At 52.5% G+C, this 13,219-nt stretch overlaps 7 protein-coding genes across 7 annotated transcripts, besides 13 other annotated features; all 7 read left to right on the top strand.

Moving 5' to 3' along the window:
* Positions 1 to 767: part of a sequence feature (heterozygous, Esmeraldo-like haplotype) that runs on past the window's edge.
* Tc00.1047053506181.97 (hypothetical protein, conserved) lies at positions 46 to 753 on the top strand (the record flags this gene model as incomplete). Its single annotated transcript, XM_808763.1, has 1 exon — positions 46 to 753. One exon carries the CDS (start codon positions 46 to 48, stop codon positions 751 to 753), a length of 708 nt encoding a protein of 235 aa, XP_813856.1.
* Positions 768 to 898: a sequence feature (areas merged during assembly that could not be assigned to a particular haplotype. This can correspond to areas where the two haplotypes were merged or to regions with more than two copies in the genome that were merged during assembly.).
* Positions 857 to 877: a microsatellite.
* Tc00.1047053506181.104 (actyltransferase-like protein) lies at positions 894 to 1,397 on the top strand (the record flags this gene model as incomplete). The annotated part of the gene is made up of 1 exon (XM_808764.1): positions 894 to 1,397. One exon carries the CDS (start codon positions 894 to 896, stop codon positions 1,395 to 1,397), a length of 504 nt encoding a protein of 167 aa, XP_813857.1.
* Positions 899 to 5,598: a sequence feature (heterozygous, Esmeraldo-like haplotype).
* Positions 1,543 to 1,579: a sequence feature (AT_rich).
* Positions 1,585 to 2,042: a mobile genetic element.
* Positions 2,173 to 2,235: a sequence feature (T-rich).
* Positions 2,301 to 2,321: a sequence feature (AT_rich).
* Tc00.1047053506181.110 (hypothetical protein, conserved) lies at positions 2,338 to 3,141 on the top strand (the record flags this gene model as incomplete). Its single annotated transcript, XM_808757.1, has 1 exon — positions 2,338 to 3,141. The coding sequence occupies one exon, from the start codon at positions 2,338 to 2,340 to the stop codon at positions 3,139 to 3,141; it is 804 nt and encodes a 267-aa protein (XP_813850.1).
* Tc00.1047053506181.120 (hypothetical protein, conserved) lies at positions 3,447 to 4,121 on the top strand (the record flags this gene model as incomplete). Its single annotated transcript, XM_808758.1, has 1 exon — positions 3,447 to 4,121. One exon carries the CDS (start codon positions 3,447 to 3,449, stop codon positions 4,119 to 4,121), a length of 675 nt encoding a protein of 224 aa, XP_813851.1.
* Positions 4,387 to 4,422: a microsatellite.
* Positions 4,465 to 6,597, top strand: Tc00.1047053506181.130 (uncharacterized protein; the record flags this gene model as incomplete). Its single annotated transcript, XM_808759.1, has 1 exon — positions 4,465 to 6,597. The coding sequence occupies one exon, from the start codon at positions 4,465 to 4,467 to the stop codon at positions 6,595 to 6,597; it is 2,133 nt and encodes a 710-aa protein (XP_813852.1).
* Positions 5,599 to 5,788: a sequence feature (areas merged during assembly that could not be assigned to a particular haplotype. This can correspond to areas where the two haplotypes were merged or to regions with more than two copies in the genome that were merged during assembly.).
* Positions 5,789 to 13,219: a sequence feature (heterozygous, Esmeraldo-like haplotype).
* Positions 7,118 to 7,144: a microsatellite.
* On the top strand, positions 7,311 to 10,601 carry Tc00.1047053506181.140 (uncharacterized protein; the record flags this gene model as incomplete). Its single annotated transcript, XM_808760.1, has 1 exon — positions 7,311 to 10,601. The coding sequence occupies one exon, from the start codon at positions 7,311 to 7,313 to the stop codon at positions 10,599 to 10,601; it is 3,291 nt and encodes a 1,096-aa protein (XP_813853.1).
* Positions 10,803 to 10,849: a microsatellite.
* On the top strand, positions 10,924 to 13,219 carry Tc00.1047053506181.150 (uncharacterized protein; the record flags this gene model as incomplete). Its single annotated transcript, XM_808761.1, has 1 exon — positions 10,924 to 13,219. A coding segment is annotated over one exon (2,296 nt), but the record flags the coding sequence as incomplete, so codon positions are not given.

A 13,219-nucleotide genomic window follows, 5' to 3' on the forward strand; every position in this document is an offset into this window, starting at 1 on the left:
TGTGAAGAGGCACTGCTGCCTGCGTGAATACACACTCGTTTGTGGATGAGCCCAGTGCGCACAGCCGTCGTGGCGGGAGGAGGGGCGCTGCGGCTGCTGCGCTCCATTCATCTGCCCTGCGCGGCCTTTCATCGTTGCGGTTTCTCCTCGCGGGGATGTCGTCGTGGCGTCTTGTCGGTGCCGGTGGAGGATTTGACGCCGAAATCCATTGCGTTGTTTCACTCGTACGGCCCCCCGACATCCGGCACCGTCCCAGTCGTCACCGATACGACTGCCTTCACTCGAATTCTCAACGACGTGCTGGTAAGGGATGATTCAGGCGCCAATGATGTCATACGTAACCTCCGCCGCTTCTTGAGGCAGAAGCGTGAGGAGCTGGCGCCGCTGCTGGCCGAAAAACACCGCATTGACGCCGTTGTAGACAACCGCTATGTCCCGCTGTTAGGTTGCCTCGTCCTCGCCTTTCTTGTGACGCAGTTTGTTGTGCTTTTCCGCTGGGCATTTATTGTGTTTGATTGGAATCTTGTGGAGCCGATGACTTACTTTCTTGGCTACACCGTCGTGTGGGCGGGCATCGTTTTTCACTGTTACTACGCACGGGAGTTGACGTGGGAGGCGATGCTCGACACGGTGGCTCACCGCCGTCGAGCACACTTATACGAAAAGGCAGGGATCGATGTGAAGAAGGTGGAACGACTGCAGCGGGAGGTTTGCGGGATTGAAAGGATGCTGTCAAAGTATGGATTGCAATGACGCCAGTTTCCAATGGGCCGGACAGCAGCATCGAGAGGAAGTCTTGTCTTTTTTTTCATTTTTTGTAGTTTTCTTTTCTTGTATTTTTCCCGTTTACCATCCATTTTTTTTTTTTTTTTTTTTTGCAGAAGAGGGCGGTGATGCCATTTGTTGTGCGTTTTGCTCAGGGCAAAGACAACGACGTCTTTCGCGACGCCGCAATAATTCGAGATTCCATTTTCATGCAGGAGCAGGGTGTGCCGGCCTCGCTGGAGCACGACAGCCATGACGCGTACGCCATTCACCTCGTCCTCTACGACGAGGATGCCTCTGACAATCAAAAACAACGGGGAGGAGAAAAGAAGTCTCTGCCAATTGCAGCGGCGCGGCTTCGTGTGGTCAGGCACTGCGGAGTCCATGCGTACGACACACCCGTTGTGAAGGTGGAGCGTGTGTGTGTGCGGCGACCGCACCGCGGCAAAGGGTGTGGGTTCTTCCTCATGCAGGAGGTGGAGAAGTACGCGAGGGAGAAGATGGGGATTTCGACACTCGTTCTTCATGCAAAGACGCCAGTAAAAAAATTCTACAAACGCCTTGGCTTCCACGAGACATCGGATGAATTTATGGAGTCCAACATATCGCACATCACGATGTCGAAGATGTAAACTTCCCTCCCTATTGACTCTGCACACTGGCGAAATAGTGCCGGTGTTCATTAAAACAAACCCCTCTGCCATTTGTGGGTTTTTGCGCTGTGGGGCGGTCATTCAATGCATTCTCACGAGTGGTGGAGGGAGTGAAACGTCATGGTTATTTATTTATTTTTTAGTATTATTATTTTTTTTTTCCTTTAGGAGCTTGTGAAGACAATGATCGCGGGAGGGCTGGCTGCCCTAATGAATGTATATATCCCGATAAAACGAGTACATATTTCTCCACGGCACTTTTCCTATCTTCTGCATTTTTGGGAAGGCCACGACTTTTAGTAGGGGCGGAGCAGGGGACCGATGACGTCTGAAATAATGTTTTATTTTTACTTTTTGCCTTCCCACCCTCTTTTTTGACTTCCTCCGCCTTGCGGCGGGTTCTTGTGGGAGGACGACCTCCAAAGTCTGCCCACTTTGTAAGCAATAAATATTTCAAATCCTAGCCATGCGCAAAGGCCACGTGAGTGGACAACAGCACATTTATAGTTTTTAGCAGAGGAAACATTGAGGCAATTAACTGCCTCTGCATTGACTCCTCCTCATCTTTATCGTTTGGTTTCCTTAAGTAATTTCAGGGTCCGGTCAGCGGCCCATAAGATTGTTCTAGCATGGCTTTGTCCCTGCTCCTCATATATATATATATATTTTCTTTGTTTCATCTCCATAACCGCTGCTGCTGCCGTTGTGTGCCCTTCTGTTCACATCTTTTCAGCCAATGACGCGGCCGGCCGGCTTTTTTTTTTTTTTCTGTCTTTTTTTTTTCTATGTGCGGTTTTCTTCCCTTTTTTTTTTTTTTCACGTCTATTTGGTTGCGCAGGGAGAAGGAGGGGGGTGAAGTGGGGCGTCCCGAACACTTCTCACTTTTTTAAATTTTTTTTTTTTGTGTGTCTCGCTTGGGATGCATCGGCCTGAGCGTCTTGTCATCAGCGGCTCCGTCACTCCCGCCGGCCACCCACGGCGGAAGGGGGCCGCACCGGGGCGTCTGTCGTCGGGCGGACCATCACAACAGCGGCGGCAGCAACAAAACGATCTTGTGGACTCGCCGCAGGCCCTGTCCAGCGCCACCACCACGACGGTGTCATCACGGACAGTTTCTTCCTTGTGCCCTTTTCAATTTGGTGCAATGCCGACGGTACTCGACCCAAGTCACGGTAACGCCGTCTCTGCAGGGCCTCAGTCCTCGTCCCCGCTCCTCCCGCAGGGGCGCCAAACTACTGCGCCAAGTGGCAACCATGTGCTGTCTGTTTTAGAGGGGCCACTTCCAGCAGAGATACGTGAGATCATCCACAGCCAATGCAGCGGGGAGCCAGCGGAGGTGGCGGAGCGACACGCCAGGCGGCTGCTGAGTACGCATCGCCGTGTGCGCGTGTACCGCGAGGAACTGCAGAGCGCCGTAGAAGAAGTGGGCGATGTGGCACAGATGCTGCAGCGTCACCAGACTGTACAGGATGCGTTGCGAGTGGAATTGAAGGACTTGGACGCCCAAATAGAACGATTGGTTCGTGAAAGGCAGCTATGTGAGCTGCAGCTGAGTCAGGAGGACGAGGCGCGGCAGCGGGATGAGGTGAAGCTTCGCGATGCAAAGGAGCGGGTGAATGTTCTCCGCTCGACCATAGACACCATCACGCAGGAGTCGCTGGCAGGTTACGTCGTGCTGCGTCAGCTGGTGCCGAACCTGAACGTGGAAAACTACGTCGCATAGAGAAGTGGGGAGGTGAGGGTTGCGGGACGGAGTGAGACCGAAATAGAGAGAGAATGAAAAAGACCGCCTCTCTCTCTGTGGACTTTATGCATGCATTTGTATACATGAACATTGTCATTTCTTTCTCTCTTTGAGTGAGTGAGGGCACGTTGTTTTCTCTCCTGCCGTGTTGTGAAGTCCGTTGTGGTGAATTCCTTCCTTTTTTTTTTTTCTTGCGGTTGGGTGCTTGCTTTTCTCTTTTCCGCGCCGATTGCGGGAAACGGACAAAAATACCAAACAAACAAGCGGGAAGAGGAAAAAGCGGAATGCAGCAAAATGAGTTTAACAGCGTCGAGGCGGAACTCCGCGAGATTGAGGAGGATTTTGCGTCGGGTCAAATGAACGCCTTTGGGACGGCCGCTACAAAAGAGAACTTCGTCCGTGAGCTCCGCAGGATTGCGGACATTGAAACACAAGTCTTCTACAAGACATGCGGGCTGCTAAGCGCGAGCACCTCGGAGGACCACCTCATGCGGGCGATGATGCTTGCGAGCGCGGATGCACCCTGCGCGGGGGGCGGTGGTGGGGCTGCGAGCAGCAGCAACAACAGCGATGAGGGCAACACCACCGTGGCGACAACGCGTTCCTTCGGGCGGGAGAACAACAGCAGTAATAGCTACGCCACCAAGTCCATGAAGAAGGACGTGGCAAACCCGCCAAAGATGTCCGGTGGCTTTTCGCCCGGGTCCCCGTCGGAAAGCAGGGGCCCAGGCACAGGGGATTCGGCGTCGCCGGGCTTTAGTGACGCAGGGCCGCCGCCATGGAGCAACGAAGCGGGGTTCACCGACAGGCCTTTCCAAGACGTCGCTCGACACTTCAAACTGCTGGAGGGGGAATTCACTGCGATTGGTGAGCACCTGCGGCAGATTTCAAAGCATGTGCTGCAGCTCAACGAGATTGCCGAGCGGGTGAGGAGTAAGGGCTCCAACCTCGGGCCATGACTTTTCACTCCGCTTCAACAAATGCGAGTGCATATATATATATTAAATCATGCATCCCATCTTCTTGTGTGATCGGTTTCTTTCTTATATCCCATCCATAGACCCGGTGTTGGGCGGGAGGGGAGGGATAAAACAAATGGACGAGTCAAACAATTGATACGCTCTCATCAAAACGAACAACAAACAAACAAACGAAAAAGAAAGCGCATGTCAGGCAAATTTTTTTTTTTGCAATGATTCAATACATTTCATCTGTTGCCATTACTTTTTCTTTTTTCTTTTTTTTTTATTTTAATTTTTTGAAAACTGTGCGATGGGGACCGACGCGGCAAACGTGTGACAAATGGAGGAAGCAATCATGAGTGACATCATCCTTGTGGAGCCGTGCGCGTTTTACATTTTAGGGGATCCGGTTGCGGACGACACGGAAACAACATGCAGGACGCGGAAAAGTTCCGCTGGTTTATTGCCTGCGTCGCACACCCATGCAGCACTATATGAGTGGATCCGCAAGTTCTTGGAGAGCGGATGGGGGAAGTGTCGGGGTGCGACTGCCGGACTGTGTGAGCTGGTGGAGGCGGAAACTGCTCTCCGCGAATTGATCGCACTTGATGAGAGCCAAGTTTACATGCACCGGATCACTAGTTGTCATCTGGCATGCCTACAGCGCGAAAAACAGCGGTGGGAGCGTGAGCTTGCAATGAGAGAGGCAGTAACAAAGTATCAACTGCAGCGGCTGCTTCATTTGGAGCATCACTTCCACCCCGCGAAGGGTGAAAAGTCAGTAGACACACAAAGTACGCTGCACCAGGCGGGTTTTTTGATGAAGGAGATGCAAGAGTGCCTTGCGGAGTTGCATGCACCGGTGCTAATACGTGCCCAGGAGGCACAGAAGTTCGCAGAGGACCGGCTACAGGCGTTAATGCGGGTGCTGGAGCATCAGACAGGGAGACTGAGGTCAACACAGAAGGCGCTAAACGATGTTTGTTTGGCGCTGAACGATTTAGCGGCCCGCGCCAATGTGGAGGCACGCTGCAAGGAGGGCAGCGAAATTGTGCATGCAGCGATCCGTGAGGAGGATGGCGTGTTTTGCACCCCAAAAGAAGTGATAGACGCCGTGCAAGAGAGAATTACCGAGCTGGAGATGCGGCGAATGCACACGGCTTATGAGGCGAACTCAACTGGGGCAACAAATGACACGTTTGACGCATTGACAGTAGCGGTGTGCCGATTGGAGGAGACACGAGCTGACTTCTATGCCTTGGGCCGTCGCTTGGGTCCAGTTGACTCCCGAGTAGCCCCAGAAGTACTCGGTCACATTAGCGAAGTTGATTTTATGAAACCGCCGCTAACACCGCCAAAATTTTTATCACCGTCATTGTCATTCTCCCCCTCTGCAAACGTCGGCCCCAAGGGTTTTGTAATGGAATCCCATGCCTACGAGATTCACCAGGCAGTCTTGCATGAGCAGCGGGAGTTAGTTATGATGTTAAATGACATATGGGGTATGCGTCCGCTCCTTCTTCGTCTTTGCACGGAAGACGATGCCGAGCAATACGCACAGCGGCCCCTGAGTCTTTATGCGGGGCACAGTCTCTCGCTGCATCAGTGGATAGACGTGGACGGGAACCGGCCGACGAAACGGGCAGCCGTTTTTTACCCGACACCGCCTGAACGTCGTGGCGAGGTGCCAAAGGAGCATCTGGAGTCTGTACTCGTTGAAAAAGCCAGGGAGGTACGTGATGCGCTTGACATCATCGATCTACGTGCTGAAGGCGAAAAGGCCGGCGCATATTTTACGGGCAACGCCGCTTTCTTCTCAGCGGATGGCAAATTTATGTATTGTTGTTGCGGTACCGCTGATACGTGTACCGATGCGAGACGCACGTTGATGTTGCATGTTGTGGGGATGCTGCGCCGCCGACTCGGTGTGCCGTCTGCAAACTGTTTTTGCTATTATTCTTCTTCCTTCCCTCTTGCTACGAGTCTTGGCTGGGTTGGCGCTGGCGTCTGCGCATGGGCACTGGATGAGATGCGGTTTGCTTCGCACGAAGAGAAGGAGTCATTTATGTTGCACCTCCGCGAGACGTATCGCACCGTCATTCGCCTTACACGGGAAGAGGTGAGGAATTTTGCCGGTGAATGCGTGGAGATCATCTCTTACTCGCCGAATTACGGGCCGACGAGGCGGCGGCTTGTCATCTCGTCTCACGCTCTCCGCTCACTGTCGGAGCATAACCGCTCCACACTGATGGCGTGGTACGGCGAGGGTGGGTGCATCGTGCCGGATTTATCAACGATTGAACGCATGGGTGGGTATTCAGCGAGGTCGATGCTGCTGACTGTCGTGACGCACGGCTCGGATACGCCACCGCCAAGTGGCCATGGATTCTTCTCATTCATTGGCATTAGGGCAAGGGAAAGGGAGAGTGCATGCATGGAAGTTACAACTACTTACAAACGGAAGCCAAATTGACTGTCTTTTTTTTTTTTTTTTCTTGCAGGACAATTGATCTTTATTATTATGACGATTATTATTTTAGTTATGACTGTTGATTTATTGTGTTGTGGCTGCTGGTAGTGTATACGTGCGGCCTTATTTATCAACGCCGACACTTAACCCCTTTTTCTCCTCCGCTGCTCGCCCGACAAATTGGGCGCGGCCAGTGAGTGGTCGACAAAATTGCGGTGGGGGATGACTTGAATGAATGGCAGTTTTCTCCGCCTGAGTCTTCATTTGTAATTCGCCCCCTTCTCATTCGGTCTTCGGTTTCTTCTCTTACTGTGCGCATGTGCTCACCTCTCCCAATGTACACTCACTCTCCCGCTCTCTCTTTGGCTTTTTCTCTCTTACAGCCACGTGTGCAATTCCTTTTTTTTTTTTTTTGCTGCGTGTGTGTTTGTGTTTACTCCGTCCTCCATTTGCTTTTTTAAGGGTGTTTTTGTTTCCTCTCCCGTCGAGATTGCTGGGTGAGGGCGACCACGTTGCGAACCACGTGTGTGTGTGTGTGTGTGTGTTTGTGGCGGAAGGGACGTAGGACGGCTACACAAGCGAACAAACACACACACAGACAGAGACACACGCCGAATATCATACAGTTTTTTATCTACCATCATTTAGTAAAGTAAAATTTTGCATTGCGACGCCTTGCGTGGGGAGGAGGAGTGTACATTTGATAAAAGTGAGCGATGAGTGAGGTACTTCTTCTGCTTTCCATGGCGCCTGCCAGTAACAGTGGAGGGTCTGAGAACCCTTCTATGCATTCCCTCTCTGCTACCCGCTCCCTGCATTTGGGAGACGCAACTTTCGGAGAGGGAATTCACCCGTCGGTGGACGATTTCCAAGTAAAATGTGTTGGGCTCCATCAACCACCTCTTCACGAGGAGGAGCGTCACCAGCGCATGTTGATTATGTTAGAGTGCCAGTTGGAGTTTATGACGCTAGTGATGTGGTGCTTTGCAATAAGAATGCGGATTGAAAAGGAGCTTTTGCGGGGCCGGATGCAATCCGTTCAGCTGCAGGAGGCCACTTTGCAGCACCGCATGACTCGCTTTGCCCATGTGGAGGATCGCTTTGGGCGCCCTGTGAGAAACCCTACATGTCGTCTGCTCCTGCAGGATGAGTTTTTTGAGAGGGAACACATTGCGTTACAAGAGACCGTAGAGTTCTTGAACGTTTGGGCAAGGATGATACCCGCACGGATTTCTATGATGCAGGGACCTGCTTTTTTTGCTGAGGTCATGGCAAGTTTACGGAGTCAAGGACATGCGGCATTCTTCTTTGGACCAAATGTATTGGCCACAGCCTATCCAGACAAACGCCTGAGTGCATTGCGCAAGACTGTTCGGGGCCTAAAAAGCGATCTCGCCACTATTCACAGCGAGGCGGAGGTGCTCAGTTTCACACTGGATGAGGAGTTTAAGGACGACGAGGCGGAAATCACCCTGAATGCCATGAAGGCAGGTGAAGAAGGCGAGGTGTTGACTGGAAGGGATGCGGATTACTGTGCCAATGTCATGCGACTGGCCACGAAGCAGATGGACGAGCTACGCGGCAGTTTGTTTAGGCTTACGGAGAGGCTGCACGAGACGGAGCAGTCTCTGACTAGCACCAAAAGATCCTTGTTGGATGAGAAGGAGCACAGCGCACATTTGCAGGAAATTTTGAACGCCACAGAGGAGATGGCGGCGGCGGTGGCATCGCAATGCCAGTTAGGCTCTTCTCGAGACAATTCATCTGCCCAACACGAAGATGTCGCGAGACAGTCGAGGGACGCACCATCGACATACACGAAGGGGGTGCTGCAGGAGCTCCGTCGATCGATGTTAATGTTGAAAAAAGAAGTAGATTGGCAGAAGGAGAGGGCCCAGCGAGGGTTTCGTGACCGCGACGCGGTGCTGGAGATCGTATACACCCAGGTGGAGAGGTTAGCAGCTCTCATGCCACCTTCACATTCCTTGAATGAATTGAAAAGGGAGGATATTAACATGACGAACATTGCCTCTATCATGGAGGAAATCATAGCAGGTGTGATGGCTCTGAAGAATGATCGCAGCAGCAACTGTGTGAAGGATGTCCAAACCCCTAAGACTGGGCCCGAAGAGAGGGAAGTCGCAGCGATGAAAGCGACCATTGAGCAACTGCGTTCAACGATTGAGCTGCTGTTGTCAGAAAAAGGCAAGGCAGGTGATGGTCGCCCTGCTGTTGCGTCTGCCGCTCCGCCTGTGCCCGTTTTAAACAGTCAGGCGGATGTACTGACGATGGCGCTCCGCCGTCTTGAGGAGGTGCGGGGTGAAAAAATAAAGTTGGCTCACGAGCTTGAGGAGATGCGACGGCATCCACGGCTTGCGGGCTGGAGGTCGCGTCACGAAACCGCCACTGCGGAGAGTGAGGAAGAAGCAGAGCATGATGACAACATGTGGGTGCAGTCCGTTCACCGTCTTTCGGAGGCCAACACACTTCTACAGGAGGAATTGAGGCTGGAGCGGGAGGCCGGACAGTCGCTGAGGACGAAGCTTAAGGAATCCGAGCGTTTTATAACTGAGCTGCAGAAGCAGTGCCGTCGACTACGCCTGAGTGGACGCATTGATGTGTGCGAGGTCATTGAGCAATCAGGGAGTGACAGGGATGACGATGACGAGGAGGAGGACTCAGACGACAGCGGCGGTGATAGTACCGCGCGTATTACTTTCGAGGAGAAAAAACAAAGGGAGGTGGTAAAGAACACAGAGGGGATGGGCTTGGGTGAGCAGATGTCTACAGAATTCTACGCTCAGTCTCATTCACCGCACTCTACGGTGTTGACAGACACCTCATGTTCACTGGGGCCACTAGTTGGGGCCCTAGGGTCGTCCCATTTTATGGATCAGGAGAATCATATGGCCTGTGTGCGAGATCAGAAAAGGTTGGTGAAGGCACTGCGTGGTATGCACGGCATTAAACTTGCTACACTCCTCATTGGGAAAGGAAGCCAGCTGTCATTGTGTAACATGCATGAAATTCTGAATATGTTTATTGCCTGCAGTATCTCATTGCACACATTTTTTAAAGGCACTGGAGCTTCTGCTCTTTTGCTGCGACACGTGGCAGTTATTTATCCGCTTCCACCCAATGAGATGCCATTTTTGCATTGGCGTCGAATGCTGCACCCCCTCAAGTACCAACGAGGATCATCGTCTAAGGAGAACAATGGGCCATCCGTGGAGGTTTTTGACCTTTGCGAGGAGTTTCAGGCCTTAGGAAGGTACCTGCGCGGGTGCATGGATGTCTGTTTTTCCCACGATGGTCGCTTTATGTATGCACTAACTTCTGCAGATTCAACTGTCATTGCGCGGTTGTGCTCGTCTGAGTGTCTTAACATTCCTGACGAACACCAATTTCGTTTCTCTGCTTTTTTGCCGAAAGGAATGACCCTCCACAGGAGTGGGAGCACCGCTAGCGGCAACGGCAACGGCACAGTGTCCAACAACGTTATGAGCACTGGCGATTCAGTCCAGTCGCCGCTTCCAATAGATATGTTGGGATGGTGTGGACGAGGTGGCATTTGCGCATGGGCGCTGGACTGCATGCAATTTGATTCTGCTGCAGAAAAGGCGCGTTTCGAGAGACACTTGAAGAGCGAATACCGCCTCGTGCTAAGTCTCTCTGCCAAGGAGGTGCAACACTTTGTGGGCGGTAGTGTGGAGTTGATGGGGCTGACGGTTGTTGGAAGGACCGTTTCTCGGCTCGTGATGTCATTGACAGCGTACGAGGCGCTCTCGCCGCCGCACCGCGCCCAGATCTTGCAGTGGTACGGTGGGCCGCAGGGTATTTTGCTGCTAAACGTTATGAACATTGAAAGTCTGACGGGTGCGCCTTTGCGGCGTCTCCTGGCGATGGTGCAGTGGCACGGTCGTTGGCCGCTCTCCAAGACACCTCCACGAGAGGCGCTTGAGCGGTTTGGCTTTCAACCTCATCAAAAACAGCAACGGCGGCCATAACAGACACGGCAGTTTGTTTGGTTGTGTTGTCGGTGCCTCTGGGACTTCGTCGTTGCTGCGTGTGTATTTTTCTCTTTTCGTTTCTTTCTTTCTCTTTCTATCACTGTATTTTTTTATTGGCCGCGTTTGCGCTGGCTTGTCTCTTTCCATCCATTTTTTTTTTGTCTTTTCTCACCGGCTGCGAATTGAATCACGTGCATCTTTTTTTTTTTTTTCTTTGGACTTTTTTCTCTTGTTTTTTTTCTTTTCCCCCCTTTGGCCGCTGTGGAAATAAACGGGGGAGGGGAGGGGCTTTTGAGGCCGTCGAGGCGGTTGGCAAGAAATGGCAGGCGATGAGGCGCTGCTGCACATTTTCGTCGGTACCCTCTCGGCCGACAAAACGACGCGGGAGCAGGCGGAGGCGACCCTCACGCATATCTCCGCCGACCCACGGCTGATCACGCGGCTCATTCATTTCTCCTGTCAAGAACTTCCGTTTCATGATGTCCCTGCGGAAATGCAGCAGGCGTTGCAGGCCGCATCCATACGTGTGCGCAACGTGTTGGGCCGCAGTGACTGGAACCGAAATCCGTATTTTACTGAGGAGACGAAGAGTGCCGTGCGGGAATGCATAGTTCCACTTCAGTGCGGATCACATGTGCCGGAGTTGGTGCGCCGACAGCTGCTCGCCGCCACGCAAAACCTCATACGCTACGACTACCCGCATCGTTGGCCGTCGCTGATGCCGCAGCTGAGGCAAATACTTGACGAGTGTGCTGCACACCTGTGCGTTTTATCAGACGCATCATCGTCGCGGGAGGTTGCCACGCTGCGGCTGAAAGGGGCTCTTGGCATCCTGCGGGCATGCTGCAAAGTCTACAATAATCCAATTAAAATTGACGCGGATGATATTGAGGCGTTCATTGATGCTTTTTGTCCATTGCTGCTGTCACTCACAGAGATGCTGGTATCCGTGTGGGCACAGGAGTTATTGGCGCAACAAACGCCGCCACCGCCACCGCCGCGATTGAATGGCATCCCAGACCCTTCTTTCCAGTTTAGCACGAAAAGGAAAGAGAAATGCATGTTTGTTTTATCTTCGTGGCACAACGAATTGTCTCACTGCCTGCGCATTGCACTCAAGTGCATTCATTCACTCACCGAGGCGCGTTGGCCACGTTTTCTCTGCGACCAACCAGGTATGGATCGACTCTGCAATGGTTGCCTTGGCCAACTGCTGGACGCGAGCCACAAAACACTGCTGCCACTTTATCGTCTACGCATCCTCAGCAGTGACTGTGACGACTCGAACCTTTTTACCTTGTTTCATGAGTCCGCTGTGTGGAAGCTGTTGAAATGGACGCAAGGCATGTGTCTCAAGATGATGCAAGATCTGATGTTTCCAAAGAGATGCGAGCGGCGTGCACGCGCGGCGGCGAAGTACTTCTGCGATCATTACCTGCTGGGGTTTGTGCAACACGCACTTGAACTTGTACGATGGCATGCGACGCCTCGCCATTTGACGTCCAAGGCTTACATCATGTCGCTGGAAATTCTCACAATGGCAGTGGAAGGACGGGAGGCGTACCGCAGCGTCATTGCACCAAATGCGGAAGAGATTTTTACTTTACTCATCTTTCCGCGTCTTACCTTTTCGGCTGAGGATGCTGAGTTGTGGACATCCAACCCTGCCGAGTATGTGCGGCTACAAACAAGTCCCGCTGGGGACCTGTACAGCGCGAAGGTGGTCTCCTCAGGTCTCATGCTTACTTTGGCGGCATCATCCAAACCATTTCACGACGCGGATTTTGTGCACCACGTTGTGCAGTATGTCCTGGAGCGGCTCACAACACACGCCAAAGCAGCGGCGCAAGGGGATGTGGAGGCGGCACGAGTTGTGGATGCCTGCCTCTTTGCCATTTATCAATTTAACAAAGTTCTTTGCACCATTGGCTTTGGGGATGATCGGGTGGAGTGGCTCTTGACAAATTATGTGGCACCTGCAGCGAAGTATCCTGTTGGATTTCTACGGGCCCGCAGCATGCTGGTGTTAAGTGTTTTTGCGTCCAAAATTCACTGGAGCAGTCCACAGGCGTTTCAGTTTGTTCTCTCAGAGATCCTCCCACTTCTGCAGGATCCCGAGATGCCGGTGCGAATGCAGGCATGTGCCTCCATCGCCTCCCTTATCTGCCATCCGCATGCAAGGGACGTCATTGCACCCTGCATCAGTGACGTCATTCAGCACTATTTTTACGCCATGCGCCTCATGGACAGTGAGGGGGTGGTCCGCACCCTGCGCAGGACGATCAAACACTACCGTGATGTTCTCTCACAGTGGGCACTACATCTCACCGAAATGTTGGTGCAACACTTTCTCCATGTCCTGGAGCGGGTACTCGCCGAGGAAGTTAAAGATTCTGAATTCACGCCATTTACAGAAAACACCGGTGGTGACGCACGGTTGGATCCACTGGTTTCCGATGAAGATGCTGTCGCGGACACTATCATGACCGCTGATGAGGTCTTGGAGACACTCACAACACTTGTGCGTGCTGTTTCTCAGCAGGAGGTGAACTCTTCTTCCAAGGCATCAGGGGAGGGTGCCTCATTCTGCAGATGCAGGAACGCATGCCCCGTGC

The sequence above is a fragment of the Trypanosoma cruzi genome, genomic scaffold, assembly GCF_000209065.1.
Source record: "Trypanosoma cruzi strain CL Brener 1047053516305 genomic scaffold, whole genome shotgun sequence".
Taxonomy (NCBI): domain Eukaryota; phylum Euglenozoa; class Kinetoplastea; order Trypanosomatida; family Trypanosomatidae; genus Trypanosoma; species Trypanosoma cruzi.